At 41.0% G+C, this 20,100-nt stretch overlaps 1 protein-coding gene across 6 annotated transcripts in view; it reads left to right on the top strand.

Annotated features, from left to right (window-relative positions):
• The window catches only part of syngap1b (synaptic Ras GTPase activating protein 1b), a 146,787-nt gene that overhangs the window by 28,842 nt on the left and 97,845 nt on the right, over positions 1–20,100 (top strand). For all 6 annotated transcript variants that reach the window (XM_034102041.1, XM_034102046.1, XM_034102043.2 and 3 more), the window contains exon 2: positions 19,634–19,959. In XM_034102041.1, the coding sequence (XP_033957932.1) occupies positions 19,634–19,959 (326 nt within the window). The remainder of the gene's footprint in view (positions 1–19,633; positions 19,960–20,100) is intronic.

Here is a 20,100-nt window from a genome sequence, read left to right on the forward strand (position 1 = left end):
GACACAGTGTATGCATCACTGTTCACTATTAAGTAAAATAACTAGCATCTAGCTTCCTTGCCTCTGTAGAGAGAAGTTGTATACACAGTAAAGGCTTACTAGAGTACCTCAATGCAAGAATAATTGGGGTCTCTTGTCCGAAGTCATTGTCATAAAGTTAGATGAATGGATCGACACACTGGAAAACATGGCAACGGAACTTTTAATGTTTTTTATGGTGCCATATATATTCTACTCGGTAATACAGTGGGATTAGTATGCATATGTTATCAGCCATCCTGATAGGAGCTCAATACACCAAAGCACTCTGAAGCTTTAATGATTGGAGGTTTAGAATATCTATCGCCGGAAATTAAATTAGCATGAGAGGGGAGATAACATATTGGCTAACTGTACCATGTTGCCTGTGTCCGAGGCGAACACAGTCTAAGTAATGGCTCAATCATTTGAGTTGAGAAGCCAAACAGAACCAGCAATATTTAAGAGAAAGTCGGCGTCCTGACATCAATAGTTTTTCTTTCACAATCTCCAACAAAGACAGTTATTTTCGTCTTAAAGCTTCCGTATACTTGTGTTTTACTTGGGCACTTTTTTTTTGCTGTTGTAAACTTCTTCAATATAGAAATTATGATTATTTTGAACAACCAAAATACTTCCTTCACCACTGAAGCACACATGCTATTTTGGCAGGAAATGGGAGCAGATTTAGTCGATCAATTCTGTGAAAAGCGGGATTTTAATTCCCTGAATGAAAACCCAATGGACACTGGATACATGTTTTAAAAACGTTTTCTTCTTCTTCTCTGCTACGGATTTTAGAAAGTGCTTTAGTTTTATTTTCTTTGCCAAATTGTTGTGGCCTCCAGTATAAGCTCTGCAGAAATGTTGATATCACTGAATTACACGATTGAGTATTTCCATTGTTTAAGGGGCTTCAACGTAAACTTTGAGTGCCAGCTGCAAACAAGTGCTGTTATAATTAGTGAATGACATACTACGTCTTATGCAGTGTTCCTGCAACTAGTTTTAAATGAGCTATCAGACGGTCACATAGTTATCACCGAACATAAAACATGTTTAAACGAACAACACAAATTCACAAAGGTACATGGTATTACTTTATATAACCTTGTAAGTCTATGTGAGCGCACACTCACACTTGGGGCTCCCTTACGGAGCCTACACACGGCGGCGTGCGTTGCCGCTTGGCAGTGGGCGTGTCTTGAGCTTGGGGAGTCAACGCGAGCAACGCGACCAACAACCAATCACATGAATGTCCCGCCCCGGACATACAAAGCAAAGCATTCATGCTACATCCATGCTGGCTAAATATACTGTCTATGCTTGCTAGCTGTCCATTCAAACGAAGTACACTGGATATAAACTCCCCAAACAGGCGAAAACCTACCAGTTTCACCCACTGTCTCTGCCACCTCCCTCCATGCCTGGCTCCTCCGGTTTGTATCCCTGTATGTAAAGAGGGACTGGTCATAGAGTACCGGGTGATTCCCTACCGCCACGATAATTTTCTCCTCCATTTTTTGACATATGGGAAATAACTGCGGTCTGGCTCTCCCAACATACACGCGGTTTCATTGGCTAGCGCTTGTACTGTCAGATTTGCATACGCGGGATTTGATTGGCTGATGCCTCCGTCGAGGCGGCAAAAGTAGAACATTGCTCTACTTTTGCAGCGAGCACCGAGAAGCTACGCTTTGCTCCCACAATGCAGTTCGGCGAATCGTGACGTCACCCCATTCAAAGTGAATGGGCAGAAGCGTTGAAGCGGCAGCGCACGCCGCCGTGTGTAGAGGCCGTTACTCTCCATTCGTCTGTATGTTCTCCTCTCAGCACATTGAATATCACCTTCACAGTAAGGTGGAGATTTAGGCAGGGCTGCACTTCTGAACGGAGCAGCAGCAAGAGTGATGTCCAGGATCTAATTCCCCCCCATGGTGTTTATTTATTCACACCCTGAGTGGAAAGGACCTCACAGAGCAACCTGGAGAGTTTCCTCTTTAGCCTGTTAGACCTTTAAGAGCAAAGTGCAGGAAAGAAAAGATCTAAAGTCAGACAGATATAAAAAGATGGTGGACTGGGGAGTTAGGGGGAGAGAACATTAAAGCGAGGGGGTCAGGGTGGGAATTTCACGACGGCAACGACGGCCATGGCCGTCGTTGCCCCGCACTTTGGCCGTGATGCCCTGTTAAAAAAAATGCAATTCACGGCTAAAGTGGCCTTTGTGCCCCTGTCAAAAGTAAAACAAAATGTCCTGTGGTATTGGTATTTTGACTAGCAATTTAGTTAAATTGTTTCGTTTATCAACGCTACAACATAGCGTTTCGTGAGTCGGTTGTTGTTGTTGGGGGAGGGGGGGGGAAGCAAACAGCTGTTTGCTGCTCGCGATGTGCAGCACAGCGCGAGCTGTCTCCCGTGAGCGGGAGGGCGCTCCTTCTTCACTACAGACTATCGCGCCACCTAACCATTCGCCAACATGTTTTTAATACGAGCGGTAACCGGCCAAGCGCCGTGCAAACAACAATCTTCAAATAAAAGAAAGTCACCGGAGGAGTTAAAGGAGTGACAGGGAGTTGGCTGCAGTGCTGCGTCCTAAAACCCTTTTATAATCTATCGATTACATTTATGATTCGAAAATTATAAAAGTAGGGTAGACATGTGGAGATTATCCGGCTGAACAAAACGTGCATTTATCAAACAGGTTTGTTTTCCACAGACCTTATTTCCAGCTATTTTCCAAAACCCTGTGGAGAAATCCCATTGCTTTTTGTCGAGGGAACCAGCAGCTTACTTCCTGGTTTCAGGACGCGTCACTGGCTGCACCTCTCAATATGATGCCAGTATAAACAAGGTCTTCTGTCGGCTCTGTACATCAATGCCGACCTATGCTGACAAGTAAGTGAAGAGTAGAAAATATAAAGGTATTGGCTTTAGGGAAATGTCCCAGCAGTTTAGGATAATGAAGGCTCTAATCAAATCAATTACATATAGCCATTACATGTCTAACTCCTAATGACAGGAAGGCAGAAAGTGCATTATACAAATAATAATACTCATAATAATAGCAGACATTTTTTAACAATGACCACAATATCATTATTTTAATAAACCAAATATGAACAATTGAGGAAAATGAGGAAGAACTGATGATTAAAATGTTGTAGTAATGTAGTTAGTGCATAAATTATTGCAACAAATGTGTTAATTTTCTTCATTATTAGTCGATTTTTTTTTGGTGGACGGATGCTCCGGGCCAGTGGTTACAATGGTGGGGCCGGTGACAATACAATTTTACCCTGACTGTCTACCCCTGACTGACTTATGTGGTTTATGGCTGAACTTAACGTATACGTTTAAGAAACACTATTGCTATTCAGCCGTTTGTAAAACGACTGGTGTTGATGTTAGTGCTACACTTTTCAGTCATGTTGATTGACCAGCGTAATTTAACCAAACAGCCTTTGTGCCCTGTCATGTGGCCTTTGTGCCCTGTCATGTGGCCTTTGTGCCCTTAAAAAAAATTTAGGGGGTGTAAGATCGGAAATCACAATGTGTGTGTGTGTGTGTGTGTGTGTGTGTGTGTGTGTGTGTGTGTGTGTGTGTGTGTGTGTGTGTGTGTGTGTGTGTGTGTGTGTGTGTGTGTGTGTGTGTGTGTGTGTGTGTGTGTGTGTGTGTGTGTGTGTGTGTGTGTGTGTGTGTGTGTGTGGTGTGTGAGAGAGAGAGAGAGAGTGTTATGGAGATGGATTGGGCAGAGTTTTCATCAAACCAGCTTATGTATATCAAGACACACCAAATAACCTTACAAAAGTTCAGATTTAAATTGTTTAAATGTGAGATATCAATAAAAACATTGATGTGAATGATGACGTGATTACGACACGGCTTGGGTTGGACAACAGCATAACAAACCTTGAAAACTCAAAGACTTCACACACTTGCTCACTGTGACCTTACAGAAATACCTGAATCTTGTCCATTTAATGCAATGCTTATTTAGTTTTTATGACCATAAGCTCCTAGATTTGTGTTTTCTTTTTTGATCTTGGATATGGAAAACATAATAGATTATTAAAAGGAATATTTTCCCTCGACAGGGAGGACATTCTTCGGCCTACCTTCCTGTTGGAAATACACACAACTCACATTTGAATTCTGTGACATTTCTGCAAGAAGAGATTTACTTGACATTTTGATAGAGACATTGAAGAAATGAGAGAGTTACAGTCATGGTTAAAAGGTATTAGGTAATGATGGAGAGATGGGAACAGAGGATGAGGGAGGGAGTGCGAGGCACAGAGAGTTGTGGGAGTAAGTGTAAGCGAGTGGGAGACTGAGAGCGAGCCAGAGAGCAGCAGAGAGGGAGACTGAGAGAGAAGCCTATTGTACAGATAAAGGCAGCTCTGCTATTGGCTGAAGCCTGAATGATCTCAAGCTGCTCCTGTCATTCATCTCCATTTACTTTCAAGTGCAGTCCTACCCATTCAGAATCTTGGGGGGAACCACATTCAAATGTTTGGGAAGAAATGCTCTTCAACATGGACTTTTCAACTTTATTTGACACTTACGCTGAACACAATGAGTCTTGTCCTGTATATTTAATTTTTAAGTGCATTTCCTTATATATTAAAAGTGATGCATTCTGATTTATGCAAGACAATGCAAATGAATGATAGGGATATCTTGAGGTTATTGGCGCTACTACTGGCTGCAGTTGTCATTCTACAGAGGCTATAAGGAAGGATCAAAACCAAAGTACTTAAGACAAAAGTTGAACAGATGGACTCATTTGTATTTATTGTTCATTGTGTAGATATTATTAGCAATGTGTTAATCCCAACATGTGTGCCTATGTGAAACACGTGTTTCGAGAAACAATGGCTACATTTAAGAAAAGGAAGGATAAGACTTTAAGTGAGGTAGGTAGATTTGAATATAGATTCGGAGAAGTAGAGAAAACATCACAGATATATAGAAATAAAAATAGAAGAGTGTGAGAGAAGGTGGAGGAGTGAGAGGGAACAGGAGAGAGGTGAATGGAAGAAATGGGATTCTAGGACAGATGATTTAGTTTTTTAAATCCCAGATAGAGAGATACAAAAGATGAAAGGATGACAGTGTAACCAAAAATGGAGCTGGGGAAGACACAAAAGATGGAGATAAAAGGTTTATAGCGGGAAGACCTCATCCAGAAAGAAGTGATAGAGGAAGCCAGGGAGTGAAGGGGTGGGGGTGTCTGAGAAACAGATGGGAAGAAGGAGGAGGGGAGATATGGATGGGAAATGAGAGGGGGTTTTCAAGAAGAGGCTGCCAAGAGTTAGTGTCAAAGTTGGACTTCATTTGGATTCACAGCGGGATTATTGCCACATTGATGATGATCCCCCTCCCCCTTTAGACATATTGCATGTTGTCCTCTATGTTGAGGTCAGTTCATGTATGGGATGAAGCTAACATCTACAGTATGTACAGTGTTTAAGGGTGGGTTCAGATTGTTCCAAGTCCATTTCAATAAAACACTCACCATACCACACGTAAATTGAATTTGTTGACGCTGTAATCCTTTTTCCTCTCAGACCTAGCTGTGGCATCACTCATCCCTTCATAGCGTGACTCTAAAATGTAGAAGTTTACCTAAAGCTAAAATAAGGGTTAAGCTTCCTGAGTTCTTTGCGGATTGTGGGTTATTTTTGTCTGCCACATTCCCTTTTGGTGTTTAGCAATGCACTACTCTAACATTGTCAGATTTGCGGTTAACCCTAACCCTAAAGGGGTTGTCATAACCTGCTGCCTACCAGCGACGGCAGTGTAATGGCAGGGTTGTAATACATGTTGTTCTCTCTCTGACTCAAAGAGGGGACTTCTTTTGGCCGTTTTCATTGTTTTCTGAAGACGCTCTTTTACAGTACCTCAGTGAAATCTGGCTTTACCAACGTTTTGAAGTCAAGGAATATTTCTACCAAGAATGTGATCAGACCAGAGTCTCTGAACATGGGATTCCCCTGTCATGTAAGCACTAGATTCATCGGGAGGAAATCCGCATTAGCTCCTTCTGCACCAGTGACGCAGCTGCACCTCACAGAGAGGAGGAGAGGAGAAGAGGAGGCGAGGAGACACATCTGAAGCCTCAAGTCCGTAGCGCTTCACATTGCTATGAATTAAGCAACTTGAAAATGGCGGTAGATAGATTTATTCTAATCCATCAGAATGACGGACGGCCTTAAGATTGTTCTGTCCTTGGACTCAGACAGACTACTTCTTATCTTTTTAGGTGGACAACTAACTCGAACATCATGAATTCCCTTGAGTCCAGACTTCGTTAAAGTGTGTACTGTTGTACTTTTTTGTACGATTTATCGCATATAAGATTGGGTTTCTCCCCACACCTTTGAGTACATTGAATTGTGTAGTACAAGTACAAAATGGTTTCCTTTTTAGATGGGCTTGAATGACAGTGATCGTATGAACTATATCGTTTTCTTGCATTAACTGCTTTAGGAATGGATCTCTTCAAGCCATTTTGGAAGCTGGAGTGATAACAGTGTCCAAGTATACTCTTAACATACAAGAGCATTGTGTTATAATGAGATCCAAACCTCACCAAGACACGGCTACTATAGCAGCTGAGTGTAAAGGCATTTCATCGGAGCGATCAATAGATGGTATACGTGTTACCTTTTGATGTTTGACAATGTTGCAGAGCTTGGCTTACTGCATGCATCCTCATTGCCAACATACGCTCGAGGTGTGTGTGTGTGTGTGTGTGTGTGTGTGTGTGTGTGTGTGTGTATATATAGTTAAAGATGGAAAGAGAAAAGCAGAGGGGGAGGGATAGAGAGACAGAAACAGAGAGAGCGAGAGAGAGAGAGTAAGAGAGTGAGAGGGAGGTACAAGTCAGTATTTCATGGATGGCTGTGTTGCTATGGGAACAAGATGTGGGCTCCCTATTCCCCAAAAAGTGTCCTCCTTCCTCCCTTCCTTCCCTCTTTTCCTCTCTCGTCACTTCATTTTTTCTCTTCGTCCACAGCATCTACAACTCTCTCTTCCTCTTCCCTTTCCCCCCGATCAAATCCCACCACATGCCTCCTCTCTTTCTCTCCCCTTTTCTCTCACCCTCTCCTCTCTCATCCTTTCCCCGCCCACTCATTCACCGCTCTCTCTCTCTCTCTCTCTCTCTCTGCCCAATCCCTCCTCTCCTCTGCTTCACTCTTCTCCGGTTTTCCCTATCTGTCCTCCCCTTTCTGTCTCTCTTTCGCTCCGCATCCCTCCTTTTCCCTGTCTCTCTCTGATCCCTCTGTCTCTTTAACACTCACTTATATTCTATTCTTTTCTCGGTTGTCATGGCAATAGGCTGGGGGCGTGAGGGAGCGAGCGCGAGCAAGCGAGCGGGAGAGTGGGTGTTTCGGAAGTGACATCTCTTGGGCAGTAACCTTGTTTCCTGTGTGGTGGAGTTGGGGGCGGATTCAAGGCGCTAGCAGCGCAACAACAGTGACGCCGTGTGGACGCTTTGGGTGAGCAATGGGGAACCCGGGACGCGCCGCGTGAGGGCTGGGTGAATGATCTGATAGGTGAGGATACTCTCTCCCCCCTACCACTCTTTACCTTCCTCTGTCACACAGAAATACACATAAATACACACATACACACCTTTACCTCCATCGCCCTCCGCCTCAACATCCCTCCTTCACGGTTAAAGTGGAGATCAAAGCTTTTGCCTGGATCCATGCAGTAGTATGACATTATGGAAAGAGCACTATGTTTTTGTTTTTTTACATAATTGCTTTTGGGTTACACACAGGCGAAACTCCACATGTCTTACATACAAACTGACAGAGACTTTAATTTCTTGGGGTTGTGGCAGCTGTGGAGTGTAAACTCTTTATGACTTTATGGCTAGTGATAAGGGAAGAGTTTATCGAGCAGATGGCTTGCACTTTTGCTGGAAACACCGGCTTGTTGCTGCTGGACATGAGGTTTTTGAGCAGAAATGCAGGCTGTAAAACCAAAAGAATAAACATTAAAGTAGGGATGCACTGATCTAATGCACCAGATTGATAGTAGCTCCAAAACTTACATTGTAAAGAAGTTGGGGTTTTGTCGTTCATCAGTCATTGTATAAGGCATCATTTTACCTTACATAAAAATGACTTCAATTAGTTTAGTAGATATACAGATGTAGGATGTTGGGATTGGATGGTTGGAAGTTGGTGAATCTCTGTTGGTCCGTCAGTATGACCGACCCCTCATCCATTGAATTTAATTTAACTTTTTGTAAATGTCGGACCTCATCTTGCAAAGACTATTCCAAAACAACAAGATGGGCAAAAAGAGGGTGACGGAATTGGGGGAAGTAAAGTGTTGCAGTCAATGTTTCTGGGAGAGATAAACGAAATTGAAATTAGATCCATTGTAGACAAATGCAAAAATAAGACTTCGACTGATAGTGATGGGATCGACATGACCATAGTGAAAACAACTATTGACTGTATAGGTATTTTTCCAGATAGCATGAAAATAGCAATAGTGATTCCACTTTTTAAAACGTGGGACAAAAGCCAATTTACTAACTACAGACCAGTGTCCTTGCTTTCACACAATTTTCCAAGGTTCTTGAAAAATTGTTTGTCCAAAAATGTGATCATTTCATTGAAAAAACGAGTTGTGAAAGGTAGGGTAGGTAATTCACTTCAGAAACACTTTTTGTTATATTCCATGGAATGCTCTTAACATCCTGATAGCAATGAATACATTAAATGCTTTGACAATAAATACATTAAAAAATGTCACAAAAAGCACGACCAATCATCTGAGCCGGTCCGGCTTAAATAACTGGATGGCCAACCTGCCTGTCAGCCTTCCATCTCGTGCACAAACTTATCTCGTGCCCTCATTGGTCATGTGCGCGTTCGTGTGTTGGAGGAGGGGCTCTGGAAGGAAGTCTGAAGGAAGGGGCAGATTTTTTTTCCGTTGTGTACTTTCAAATTCTAGCGCACTCGAGCTGGTTTCTCCATTCTTACCTACCCTACCTTTAAGTGAGAGTCAGTATGGATTTAGGAAAAATCGATCTACAGCTTTAGCTTTAATAAAAATAACAGAAGAAATTACAACAGCTATAGAAATAAATAAATACACAATAGGTGTATTTATTGAAAAGGCATTTGACACCATAGACCATAACCTATTAATTTTCGAAATTACATACATGGTGTAAGAGGAGTAGTTCTAGATTGGTTACAAAGTTATTTAGATAACAGACAACAATATGTACAATTTGCTGGTAGTACATCTGAGTGTATGAACATAGAATGTGGTGTCCAACAGGGCTCAGTTATAGGGCCTAAACCTTTTATTTTGTACATCAATGACATACATGTGAAACGTCAACATTATTGCAATTTGTGTTGTTTGCAGACGACACCAATTGTTTTAGTTCAGGAGACGATTCAAACATGTTAGCAAAGTATAATGGACATGAAATGGTCAAACTTAAAAGATAGTTTGTTGAAAATAAGTTAACCCTACATTTGAATAAAACTAAGTTTATGGTTTTTGCTAATAGAAAAAAAGATGAAAACATTTCACTGTCCATTGATGGAGTTTTTATTGAAAGGGTTTCTGAATTTCAGAATTTTTAGGTGTGACATTGGACGATAACCTGACATGGAAATCACAAATAGCACATGTTAAAACGAAAGTGTCTAGGAATATTTCTGTTCTCAACAAGGCAAAGTATTTGCTAGATTACAAGGCATTGAGAATGTTATACTGTTCACTCATTTTGCCATTTTTTATTTACTGTATAGAAGTGTGGGGCAACATAAAGCCATTGTCAATATTACAGAAAAGGGCAGTAAGAATAATTCATAATGCTGATTCAAGAAAACACACCGACAGACTGTTTTTTAAAGTCAGGAACATACTCTTGAAACTCAAAGATATAGCCGAGCTGCAGACAATATTAGTAATGCAGAAAAAAGCAGAATGTTACCAGTATATTATCAACAGTTGTTTGTTTTTGGATCAGACAAGGAAGACCATAGAAGGACATTTAACTGTAAGCATCCTTATGCAAGGACTACTCTAAAGCAAACGTGTATTTCTGTGGTTGGTGTAAAATTGTGGAATTCTCAACAGAAGGATCTAAAGAATTGTATGTGTATTTTTCAGTTAAAGGTCCCATGTCATGGCCATTTCTACTGATCATAATTCCATTGTTGAGGTATACTAAAATAGATTTATATTGTGGAATTTTCCAAAATCCCATTGGTTTCTCATACAGCATCTCTGTACTGTATAGTGTATTCACTCTCTGTCCTAAACGGCTTGTTGGAGCTCCTGCCCCCCCCCCTCCCTATGAGCCCAGTGGCCGCTTGCGAGACAGCGAGGCACAGCGAAACCCAGCCCGAAGCCAGCCCGAACACACACACACCCGCAGCCTGGCTGGGAGTTTGTGTGTGTGTGCTCACCAGAGGTCGTGTTAACCGAATATTTTCCGGAATTTTTCCAAGAATGACGGGAAAATCTGAAAGCAGTCCGTCATTTTGACAGATTAGAACACAACTCGGAACAGCGCCAACATTTCCACCAGCGGCCCGCATTATATTACATCCTTAGTGGCCAGGTCGACTGAGGGCGATCTACTGTACTCTACTGTAACTATTATTTAGTAATTCGCACCCCTGTCCAGTTGGTGGCGAGTGTGTGCATATTGAGTAGCTATTGTCTAGCCTTGTTTTTGACCTCGTTGATTACCTCGTTGTTTAACCTACTTTAGCAATCGCAAAATGTGTCCGAAGCTTTTTTAATAAGCCCAGTAATTGTGATGGTGTGGATAAACGAGGTGAAAAAAGAGGGATTGATGCAGTGGAGAATGAAGGACAAGCCAGTAAGACTAAAACTGACAACGTTCAGCCAGCAGCAGAGGGACAAGCAAGTGGCAAGGAAAAATAAATCATTCATATTTGTTTTGACATGAAAAGTGACCGCACGGTCGGTGTCTCTGTTCATCTTTTTTTTCCTCCATGCCCTTAAAAGTTCTGTATGAATCATAAAAAAAAGAAATGAATGAACATTTGGTGCTCAGTACACAAACATAAATATTAAATATGTCTCATCATTAAAACATGAAAAATAAAATGACGGGTAATAATGGATTATGACGGAAATTCTACGATCCTGTCCGTCAAAATGACGGACCACGAAAAAGTCTAACGCGACCACTGGTGCTCACACAACGACTCACAGCCTCGCTGCGTCCCGCCGTCTCAGGGAGGAGAAATCGGCGGAGCTGCAGCTGAGAAAAGATTGAGTGTTTGTGTGTTTTACTTAATGTAATTTCTCTGCGGACGTAACGTAACGGCTCCACGGATTGGTCCATTTGGACCAATGGGTCCATTTGGGTATGGGCACGTCACTGTACCCGGGAAGAAAAAGAGAAATCTCCAACGAGGCGTTCTGAAGCAGCATAGACAGGTCTTTTCTGTGTTAGAGTTTTACTCCCTACATGGTGTACTTTGAGGGTTTGTGACTCTGCAGACCGTTTACATGCATAAAAACCTTCATAACACACAAGGGGACGGGTAATAACTGGAAAAGCATTACATGGGATCTTTAAAGAAATTGTATAAATTAAGAAAGATGGGACTATATGAAGCAGAATGTGAATACGTTTATGTACCCTGGGCCTCCATTGGTAAATATGTTTGATGTCTTTGATGTGATGTCTGTTCTTTATTTGTAGGTCTTATTATTATTATTATTATTATGCGCCGCTTTCCGCCTTCTACTCCAGTTGGACTCAGATGAGGGTGTTGCACTTTTCCTTGTACATGTTATGTTTTGGTGTTGTTGTTTTTTTTATTTGTTTATTTCCGTTAACTGTCAAGTGGGAAATAAGTATTTATTGAGTTTCTCTTTTTATCCTAATATAGTGTTATGTTTGGCTGTGGAAAATAAATATGAAGGACAGACCATCTATTTCAATTTTTTTATTTTTTTTAGAAAGGGGCAGGTAATATAAGATTGTTTTCTTCTTCCTGCTCCTTTTCGGTCAATGGTATGTTTACAGAGACATGTTTTGTTAACGATTGTTATAAATTAAGATTTGCATACCATGAACGGAACAAATAAAAATGAAATAAATGAAATTGTCATCACGAAAATATTGGAAAATGTAAGTAGATTTAATTTAGCATACGTTGGCATGTCATACAGGGACATTTTAAATCACACAACTTGACTCATTGTTTTAGAAAGCACTAGATGGCATTGCAGCACACTACCAATGCAGACTGACAATACTCAGATTGCCTATTTAAGGTTGTTGAAACATATTTCTTATCATATCTGTCCTCAGGCTCCTATAATCTGAAGAATGGCGGCGTCACTCTGTTTCTGCTTTGGTTAATTCCCCTCAAATAGTCGTGAAGAAATGTTCTGCTGCTTGTGACGTGTACAGTTACAGTATCATACTCCACATAGTATTACACACCAGCAATATTACATTTCAGTTACGATAGAGATAAAGACACTTCCATATTTCCTGATTGACTGGGGCCTACACCAGATAGGTGTACTATAAATGTCCCACAAATGTCATTATTTATTTAGTTTATAGTAAAATGTGGTCTGTTGTCGTGTCATAGAACCAACAGGCATAAGCCTAAATAGCTTAGCAACAATTGACGTAAAAGATCAAATTGACACCTTGGGGTTGTATGCCTGCAGTTGAAATGGTCTGTCCAAAATGTAATCACTGCACCATTACGAGCAGCGACACTGGTAATGCTTTCAACTTGAGAGTCTGTGAATATCAGCATGACAAAATGACCACCTGGAGACACTTACTGAAGCTAGAACTACCACAGAGAAGGCTTTGACTATTTTTCCAGGTGTTTATATTTCTTTCTTTCAACAGATTTTGTCACACTAATAGCATAGATGTAGTCAGGAAACTTTAAAGGTTTGTAGTTGAGATCAGCGTGAACGCTGAGTTTGAAGATGGGTGTGGTAACCCTAACCCTAAACCAATGGAGGGCGACAAAGGTAGAGGGCTAGGATGTAAGGAAAAGGCCATTTACTCAACCATTGACCCCCAAATCTTATCAATCAAGGTGAATGTTTTTGCCAAATTTCAAAGAAATCCCTCCTGGCGTTAAAAAATATAGCATTTTCAAGAACTTAGACGCACTTCGACAACCTAACGCAGGACAATAGGTGGACAGACTTGTCGACCAACCGAAAAAACATGATGCCTCCTGCCTCGTCTGTCGCTGGCACAGTGGCTAAAAAACAACCTAGCCTTTATAACGTGATCATTAAAATGACATTAAGTAATCAGCGGTAACTGCAGCAATACAGATACAACTTATCTCCTACTTAGGTCTGACACCGCCTCCGACTCCACCAGTACCCCTGAGTGATGGTAGCCAGTCATTGGCACAAATAAAGTCACATTCTCACAATAGAGATACCTAATTAAAACAGAGATCCAACAGAAATGTCTGGTATATGTAGTATCTTGATGCAAAATGCTGTAATGGCACTGTTTGCTGTCATTTTCTTGGCTGAACAATTGGTCGCTGGTTGATTGCTTATTAAAGCGTGCAATACTTCATCTTTGAGCTGTTTGGGGAGGAGTTGCGGGGGGGGCTGAGATTGTGAGCACTTTTGAATTGCTCAGGCTTGGTATTGAGTTTTGGAAGCAGGAGGTCTCGCCACCCTGTGAGGTAATCGTTGAGTAATTGCTATTGATCAACAAGCCTATCAACCCCCAAAGATATATTTAGGTAATTTTGTGCTATGGAGCAGAAAAAATGATACCGATTACCTTTTAATGAACCGAAGCCTAATTTCTGAATGAAGATTGTTATTATTTACTGTGCTGTGTATGGTCATGCCAATCCACCAATATGGTCAAAACTAATGTAAGCTTAATAGGGTGGAGTTTCTCCTTTGCAGCATATAGTAGAAGTTGAGGTCATGACCAATGTGCTTGTTCAGCAACATCCTTGTACTTCTGAGCCTCTGTGACCCCGCTGCTGACACTTGACATCCCCCCTTGACTCAGCAGCACTGACAGCAGCCTACTGTACTGCACATATGCACCACTCTGACTCACAGCTTGTCAAATTCCAGCGCTGCATCTATTCTCACTACCTTCCATATATTCATTCTTAAAAAACAGCTGGTTTCTGTCGGTGCGTTTCCCAGTGATCCATTTTGAAGGCGATACTGTTTGATACTGGTGCAGCTGAGGTCACAGTGATGACATGTGCACTGTGTGGTGCTTTTCTTGCCTAGAAAGTAAGATGCGCCGTGCTTGCAGGAGTACATTATCTGCCCCGGGCGGCCCAAGGATATTGCAAGCTTTATCTTTAGCTCTGTTTTGGAGCTCAGCGATGTGTATAAATCAACATTAGGTCAGTCGGGTTCCAGTAATGACAACGTTGACTAAGGCTGACCAGTCATCCGATTGGTGCATGGGCCTCTTCTTTATAAACTGCTAAGGATGGCAGAAAAATGTAAAGAGCCCATGGAGAGAGAGGGAAGGAGAGAGAGGAACAAAGGCAGAGCAAGGGAAACATAGAGCCGAGCATGGAAAGTGAATGAAGGATGGAGTTAGGTAGAGGAAGATGAGGGAAGAAAAGAGGCATCTCAGCATTTCTGCTTGTGCCAGATCGTTACTGTAAAGTATGTGTGCACCCTGTCCGTACGGACGGACGGACGGACAGAAGAATGAGTCGGCTCATTGAAATTCTGTCCACTGCGCTTCACAGGCCCTTAATAGGCAGCCTCGGGGGTGGAGAGGTAGGCCTACTGTAGAGTAGTGCAGATTGGGCTGTGGATGACTCACGCTGCTATCCTCCAGTGAATATCTCAGCATCATGACTTTGCTCTGCACACTCACGGAGTTTGGATTCAAGGGCTTAGGTGCTTTTTGGAGGAAGGGATAGCATGCCACAGAGTGCTTAATCTGAAACCCTGTGATGGTGACCAACAATTCATAGTGCACTTACTGAGCATCTATCACATCTGCTTTTACAGTCGACACACGCATCCACCATGAAGAACAAGGTATTAAACTCGACAGTGATGGATCACCATAACTGCCTGTCCCCTTCTAATGCGAATATATGTGTGTGCTCACAACTAGAGCATTTAGTTTGATGCAAGCTATAACACTTTTACAATTTCCCTTCGCAACAAAAATAGTTTGCCATGTAGGCTTTGAAGATAACATTTTCCAACAACCCGCTGTGCAACATAACGGCTCAGAGCATATTAATAGAGTGTAAAGCCTTGTACCCTGAAATGCTTTTTCAGCTGTTTATGCATGGTCGTGACAGAAATTGTGATGAGACATAATCTTGACAATATATCACACAGCATTCCACAGTATGTATTTAATTTTTTTGTGAGTATCCTGGCTTATTCATCTGTGACCAACAAAGATAACATCAAATGAGATGGACAAGATGTTCCTTCCATAAGTATCACTTTCCAGGAAAGAAATACACCCTTATGTTGAAATATCCATATATGTATTTACATAGAACAGGTGAAACTGAAATGTATACAATATTGTGGGCTCTCAAACTTGTTGGGACTAGTGCTATAACAATTCATAATGTAATCAATTGGAAGAACATTTATCATTTTAGCACTTTTCAGAAAAATGCCAAAACATTGGATGGAATCAGATTTTTAAATGTGAGAAATAGCTGCCGTTCAGGGTCCTAGATGAAAGTATGTGGAGTATTTAGGGGTTTTAGACCTTTTGTTTGACCAAGACATAACATTTAATGACATCACCGTATGTCTTCAGATATTGTTATGTACATGTTTCTCTGTTTTTGGATTTGTAATATACCAAAAGTTTAGAAGCTTAATCCATAATGTAAGTAATTTGTAGTAAATTATCCCTAAACCCCGGGATTAACCCAGGGAAGGTGTTCTAGGTAAGAAAAACTAATTAAACATACAGTATAGGCTATTATATTGTCCTAAAAGCGTCAGTCTTACCCAGTTAAATATCCTTTGACTATCTTTTACAATTGTGCAGACCCAAAGACAGAGTAATAATAATAATACTCCATCATTATGGCCCATATTCATAGCTTTGAGTTTTTGTCCCCCTGATAATTTATATTAAATCATATCATTTTTTACAACATCCACAACAAAAAAGATGTATCTGTATACGTGCAACTTTTTGTGGCTGAACAAAAGCTGGCTGGGTGTTTTAAAGTGATTATCCCACATCACAAAAACATCATCCATTTGCCTTATCCATTTATCTGCCATTATCAAAACACCAAACATCTCCCTTCCTCAGTGAGATGAAAATTAGGTGAGAAACATGAACCAGCTCTACATATATATAGACATTTTTATTGATTAGGATAAACCCCTTGAGATGCACCATCTCGTTTTCAAGGGGGTCCCGACAATAGCAACAACTTACAGACATACATAAACAAAAAGACAAAATGCAAAACATGACACACAAGACAAACCACATACAGTCTGTTAAGTAAAATTCAAGCAATGCACACAATCATTACAATTTGAGACAGTCGAGCAAATCAGTTTCATCAATATCAGTTTCATTAATATCAGTTTCATTAATAACAAGTACAGACCAGTTGAAAGTGAGATGATAATGCATGTTTAAATAAACCCAATGATGCATGAGATCTAATAGCAGCAGGTAAAGTATTCCAGTCAGTTGGGGCTTTGAACATGAACGCTCTTCTGCCAATCAATTTTTTTGCAGAGGGGACAGAGAAATAAATCTGAACAGAATGTCTAACTTGATGATTTGGTGAGTAGGGTACAAAATACTGCTTTAAATAAGGGGGATAGTTAAGATAAATGCATTTAAATATCAGCTGAAGCCAATGCGTGTGTCTTCTTACATTTAAAGAAGGCCATTTAAGTTGGTTATACATTGTGCAGTGATGTGTACGAAAAGGACAACCAAGAACAAATCAAACATGCTTCGCTCCTTTCCTTTTCTGAAATCACCCATATTAATTAGCCGTGCTTGTTTAGGAGCTCATCTATATTCAAGCAGCTCGATCCATAATTCAAAAAGGAACTCGAAAGATCACCTCAGTTGTTATTTTGCCACAATTAGACAATTTCCTGTTGTGGTTTACCGCTCTGGCTGAGGACGTCAACTGTCTGGAAGAATCTGAGAAGTGACGATGCAGTAAAATAATGGCTTATGACATGCTGTAGTGTTGCATTATGGGTCATAGGTGACTGTTTCTGGCTTATTATAAAGGGAGAGGATGAGTCAGTCACCATATCAAATAGAGGGTCAAATAAACATCAGTTCTCTATACTTGACTTAAAGTAAGTGTGATTGTGGGAATCAAGTGTGTGTTCCCACCTTTAAATACACCCAGCAGATGTTGCATGTTTAAATTTGGCTTTTCATTGGAGCATGAGGTATGAGTTATCCTGGGGGAACATTACTTAGACTGACACACACACACGCACGCACACACACACACGCACGCACGCACGCACGCACGCACGCACGCACGCACACACACACACACAGCGGTCTTTCTTAACTCTTATACCCTGGGGCCCAGGATTAATTATTCTCCCTCTGGCCCAGCACATGTATTCTTAATGTTGGTGGAGTGGTGATTTGCCTTAAATCTGGGAGATTCTTTAATCTTTTTTTGAATATTAAATAAAGTGTTACGCCAATGCGATTGATTCCCCCCCTGTTTCCAGCCATGTTCCAGTGGACTGTGTCTGAAACAGTGGATGGTCTTTGAATTCAAGCATTAGACAGGATAGTGAGAGAACTGCCTCAAGACGTTTGCTTTTGTATTCGTAGCTGAAAACTATAAAATGCTCAGTGGCCTATTCTGAAGCTGATGTCGGAGATGCTGCTGTTGTTTTTCGCTTCATGGAAAATAAATAAAGATATCTCAAGCTTAACCAGGGATGATAAATAAGGAGTCTTAAAAGGAGGGAGAGGAAATGCCATGTCTATATAAGAACAACAGATGCATTAGAAGAAGCCATTTAGACATTTTAAAAGTCACAGAGAAAGAGAATTGTGACCTAAAGAAAGGTGTTACCAGTGGACACGAATACTGTTTACATTAATTAAATTGTACGACTAGTAAAAGCTTGGTTATTATTCTGTGCCTATGTCATGATTCCTTAAGTTAAAACATAAGTTAAAGCAGTGCAATAAGGCCAGAAAGCTCTGACAGCAGCCAAGAAAGAAAAGACGAAGTACCTCATTAACCAAAGGTCTCTAGCCACACATTTTTCACTAAAGAACTGAAACAGCTACTTTGGGGAAACAAGTCCATATTAATGTCTCCAATGCAGTGTGATTTCTGAGATTCCCATGAAAGATGGCTCTCAAATTTCATTTATTTTTATTATGGCTGTTTTTTTTATTATGGCTGTTTTTATGTTTAATTATTACGTTTATTCTGGTTTGTTTTGTGTTTGTATCTTTTATTTCAAATGTATTTATTTTATGTTTTGTCAGCTTATCTCTCTGTACAGCACTTTGGTCTGAAGGTTTTAAAGTGCTATATAAATAAAGTTGGATTGGATTGGATTACATCCCCCCCTCCCCACATGTTCTTGATTGATTCTCAAAGTTGGGTATACCGTTAAAGATATTTTTGTACCCCAACCGAGAAGATTATAGTTTAGTCCGTCTGCAGGATGTCTCAGGCACCTCAAAACAGATTTCTGTTCATTTTGGTGGACAGGACAGCCCTGGGCGAAGGAACAGATGATTAGATTTTGGTTGTGAGCCGGATCTAGGACTCGTTCAATTAGACAATTATAATCTTTCAGCCGTTTTTTGACACAGTAACAGAGATGGAAACTCAATTTCACATGCAAATGGGGGGTTGGCAGGATCACTAACGGGTCCTTTCTTAAAATATATAAATGTCAAAGAAAAAAAGAGTATTGAGTTTCCAAAAGTATCTTTGCTTTGTTTCCACCTAGTAACACTTATTTCTCCTCTCATGGAATTGAGGTCATGGGAAACATGGACAAGCTAAACATATATGTCCCTTTGTAACAATGAGGATCAGCAGTTTATGAGTTTACTAGTTTGACCCTTTTTTAAAGATTAGCTTAATATTTGTTTATCCTCTTTATTGCAGAAAATAAGAGAAACTGTATTTTTGTTCTCATTTGTGTTTGTGGTAAACTTGTTTGCATAAAGTTGTGATTATGTGTTGGCTAGCTATTGCCCCGTTCCCAGGATACAATTAGATAATCTAAGCTAATCATGTCCTGAATGTGACGTGCTGCCTTACTTAGGTATTGCTGTAGTCTCTAAGGCCTCTTTTGTCTTGTCTTAGTGAATCTCAACAAGTCAAGCTCTATAAAAAAGATGAATTGAATTACTGTTTAACACCTCATCAGGTTTGTTCTGCATAGTCTTGTTATAACTGATGACCTCTTTCACGCTGACCTATCAAAAACACTCACTATGAGGACAGACGTGTGTCGCAGCATCGCAGCCCTCCTACACATGATGCTAACTGAGCTTATCTGTCTTCCCTCTCTCTCATTTGTCTCCCTTCCTCCCCCGTCCTCCTTCTCTCCTTTCCAGATGCAAGGTGTGCCGTCCCCCCCTCCTATCATCATCACCATCATCGCTCCCAAGCCCACTCCTTCCACGCTCCCTCGTACGACCGTCCCGTTCACGAACGTCCCGCCTACGACCGTCCACCCCTCAACCGTCCTTCCTTCAACCGTCCCTCCTTCAACCGGCCTTCCTTCGACCGTCCATCCTTCGACCCTCCCTCGTTCAAACTTACCCCGCACGAGCGTCCCGTCTACGAGCGCCCCTCACACGACCGTTCATCCCAAGACCGCTGGAACCCCCATCTCAGTGTGAACCCCGGAAATCAGAGCTACATGTTGGACCAGGAGGAGGTATGCAACCCACACACCAGGAATACACTGATACTGTTTTTGCAGTCGAAAAAATAGTGCATTAGTATTACATATTATTTTTATTTATTTGAATAATTTAGGCTGAATGTCTGCTGGATTGGTTGACATTTAATGTGAAGT

Source organism: Pseudochaenichthys georgianus, chromosome 16, assembly GCF_902827115.2.
Source record: "Pseudochaenichthys georgianus chromosome 16, fPseGeo1.2, whole genome shotgun sequence".
In the NCBI taxonomy this organism is placed as follows: Eukaryota; Metazoa; Chordata; class Actinopteri; order Perciformes; family Channichthyidae; genus Pseudochaenichthys; species Pseudochaenichthys georgianus.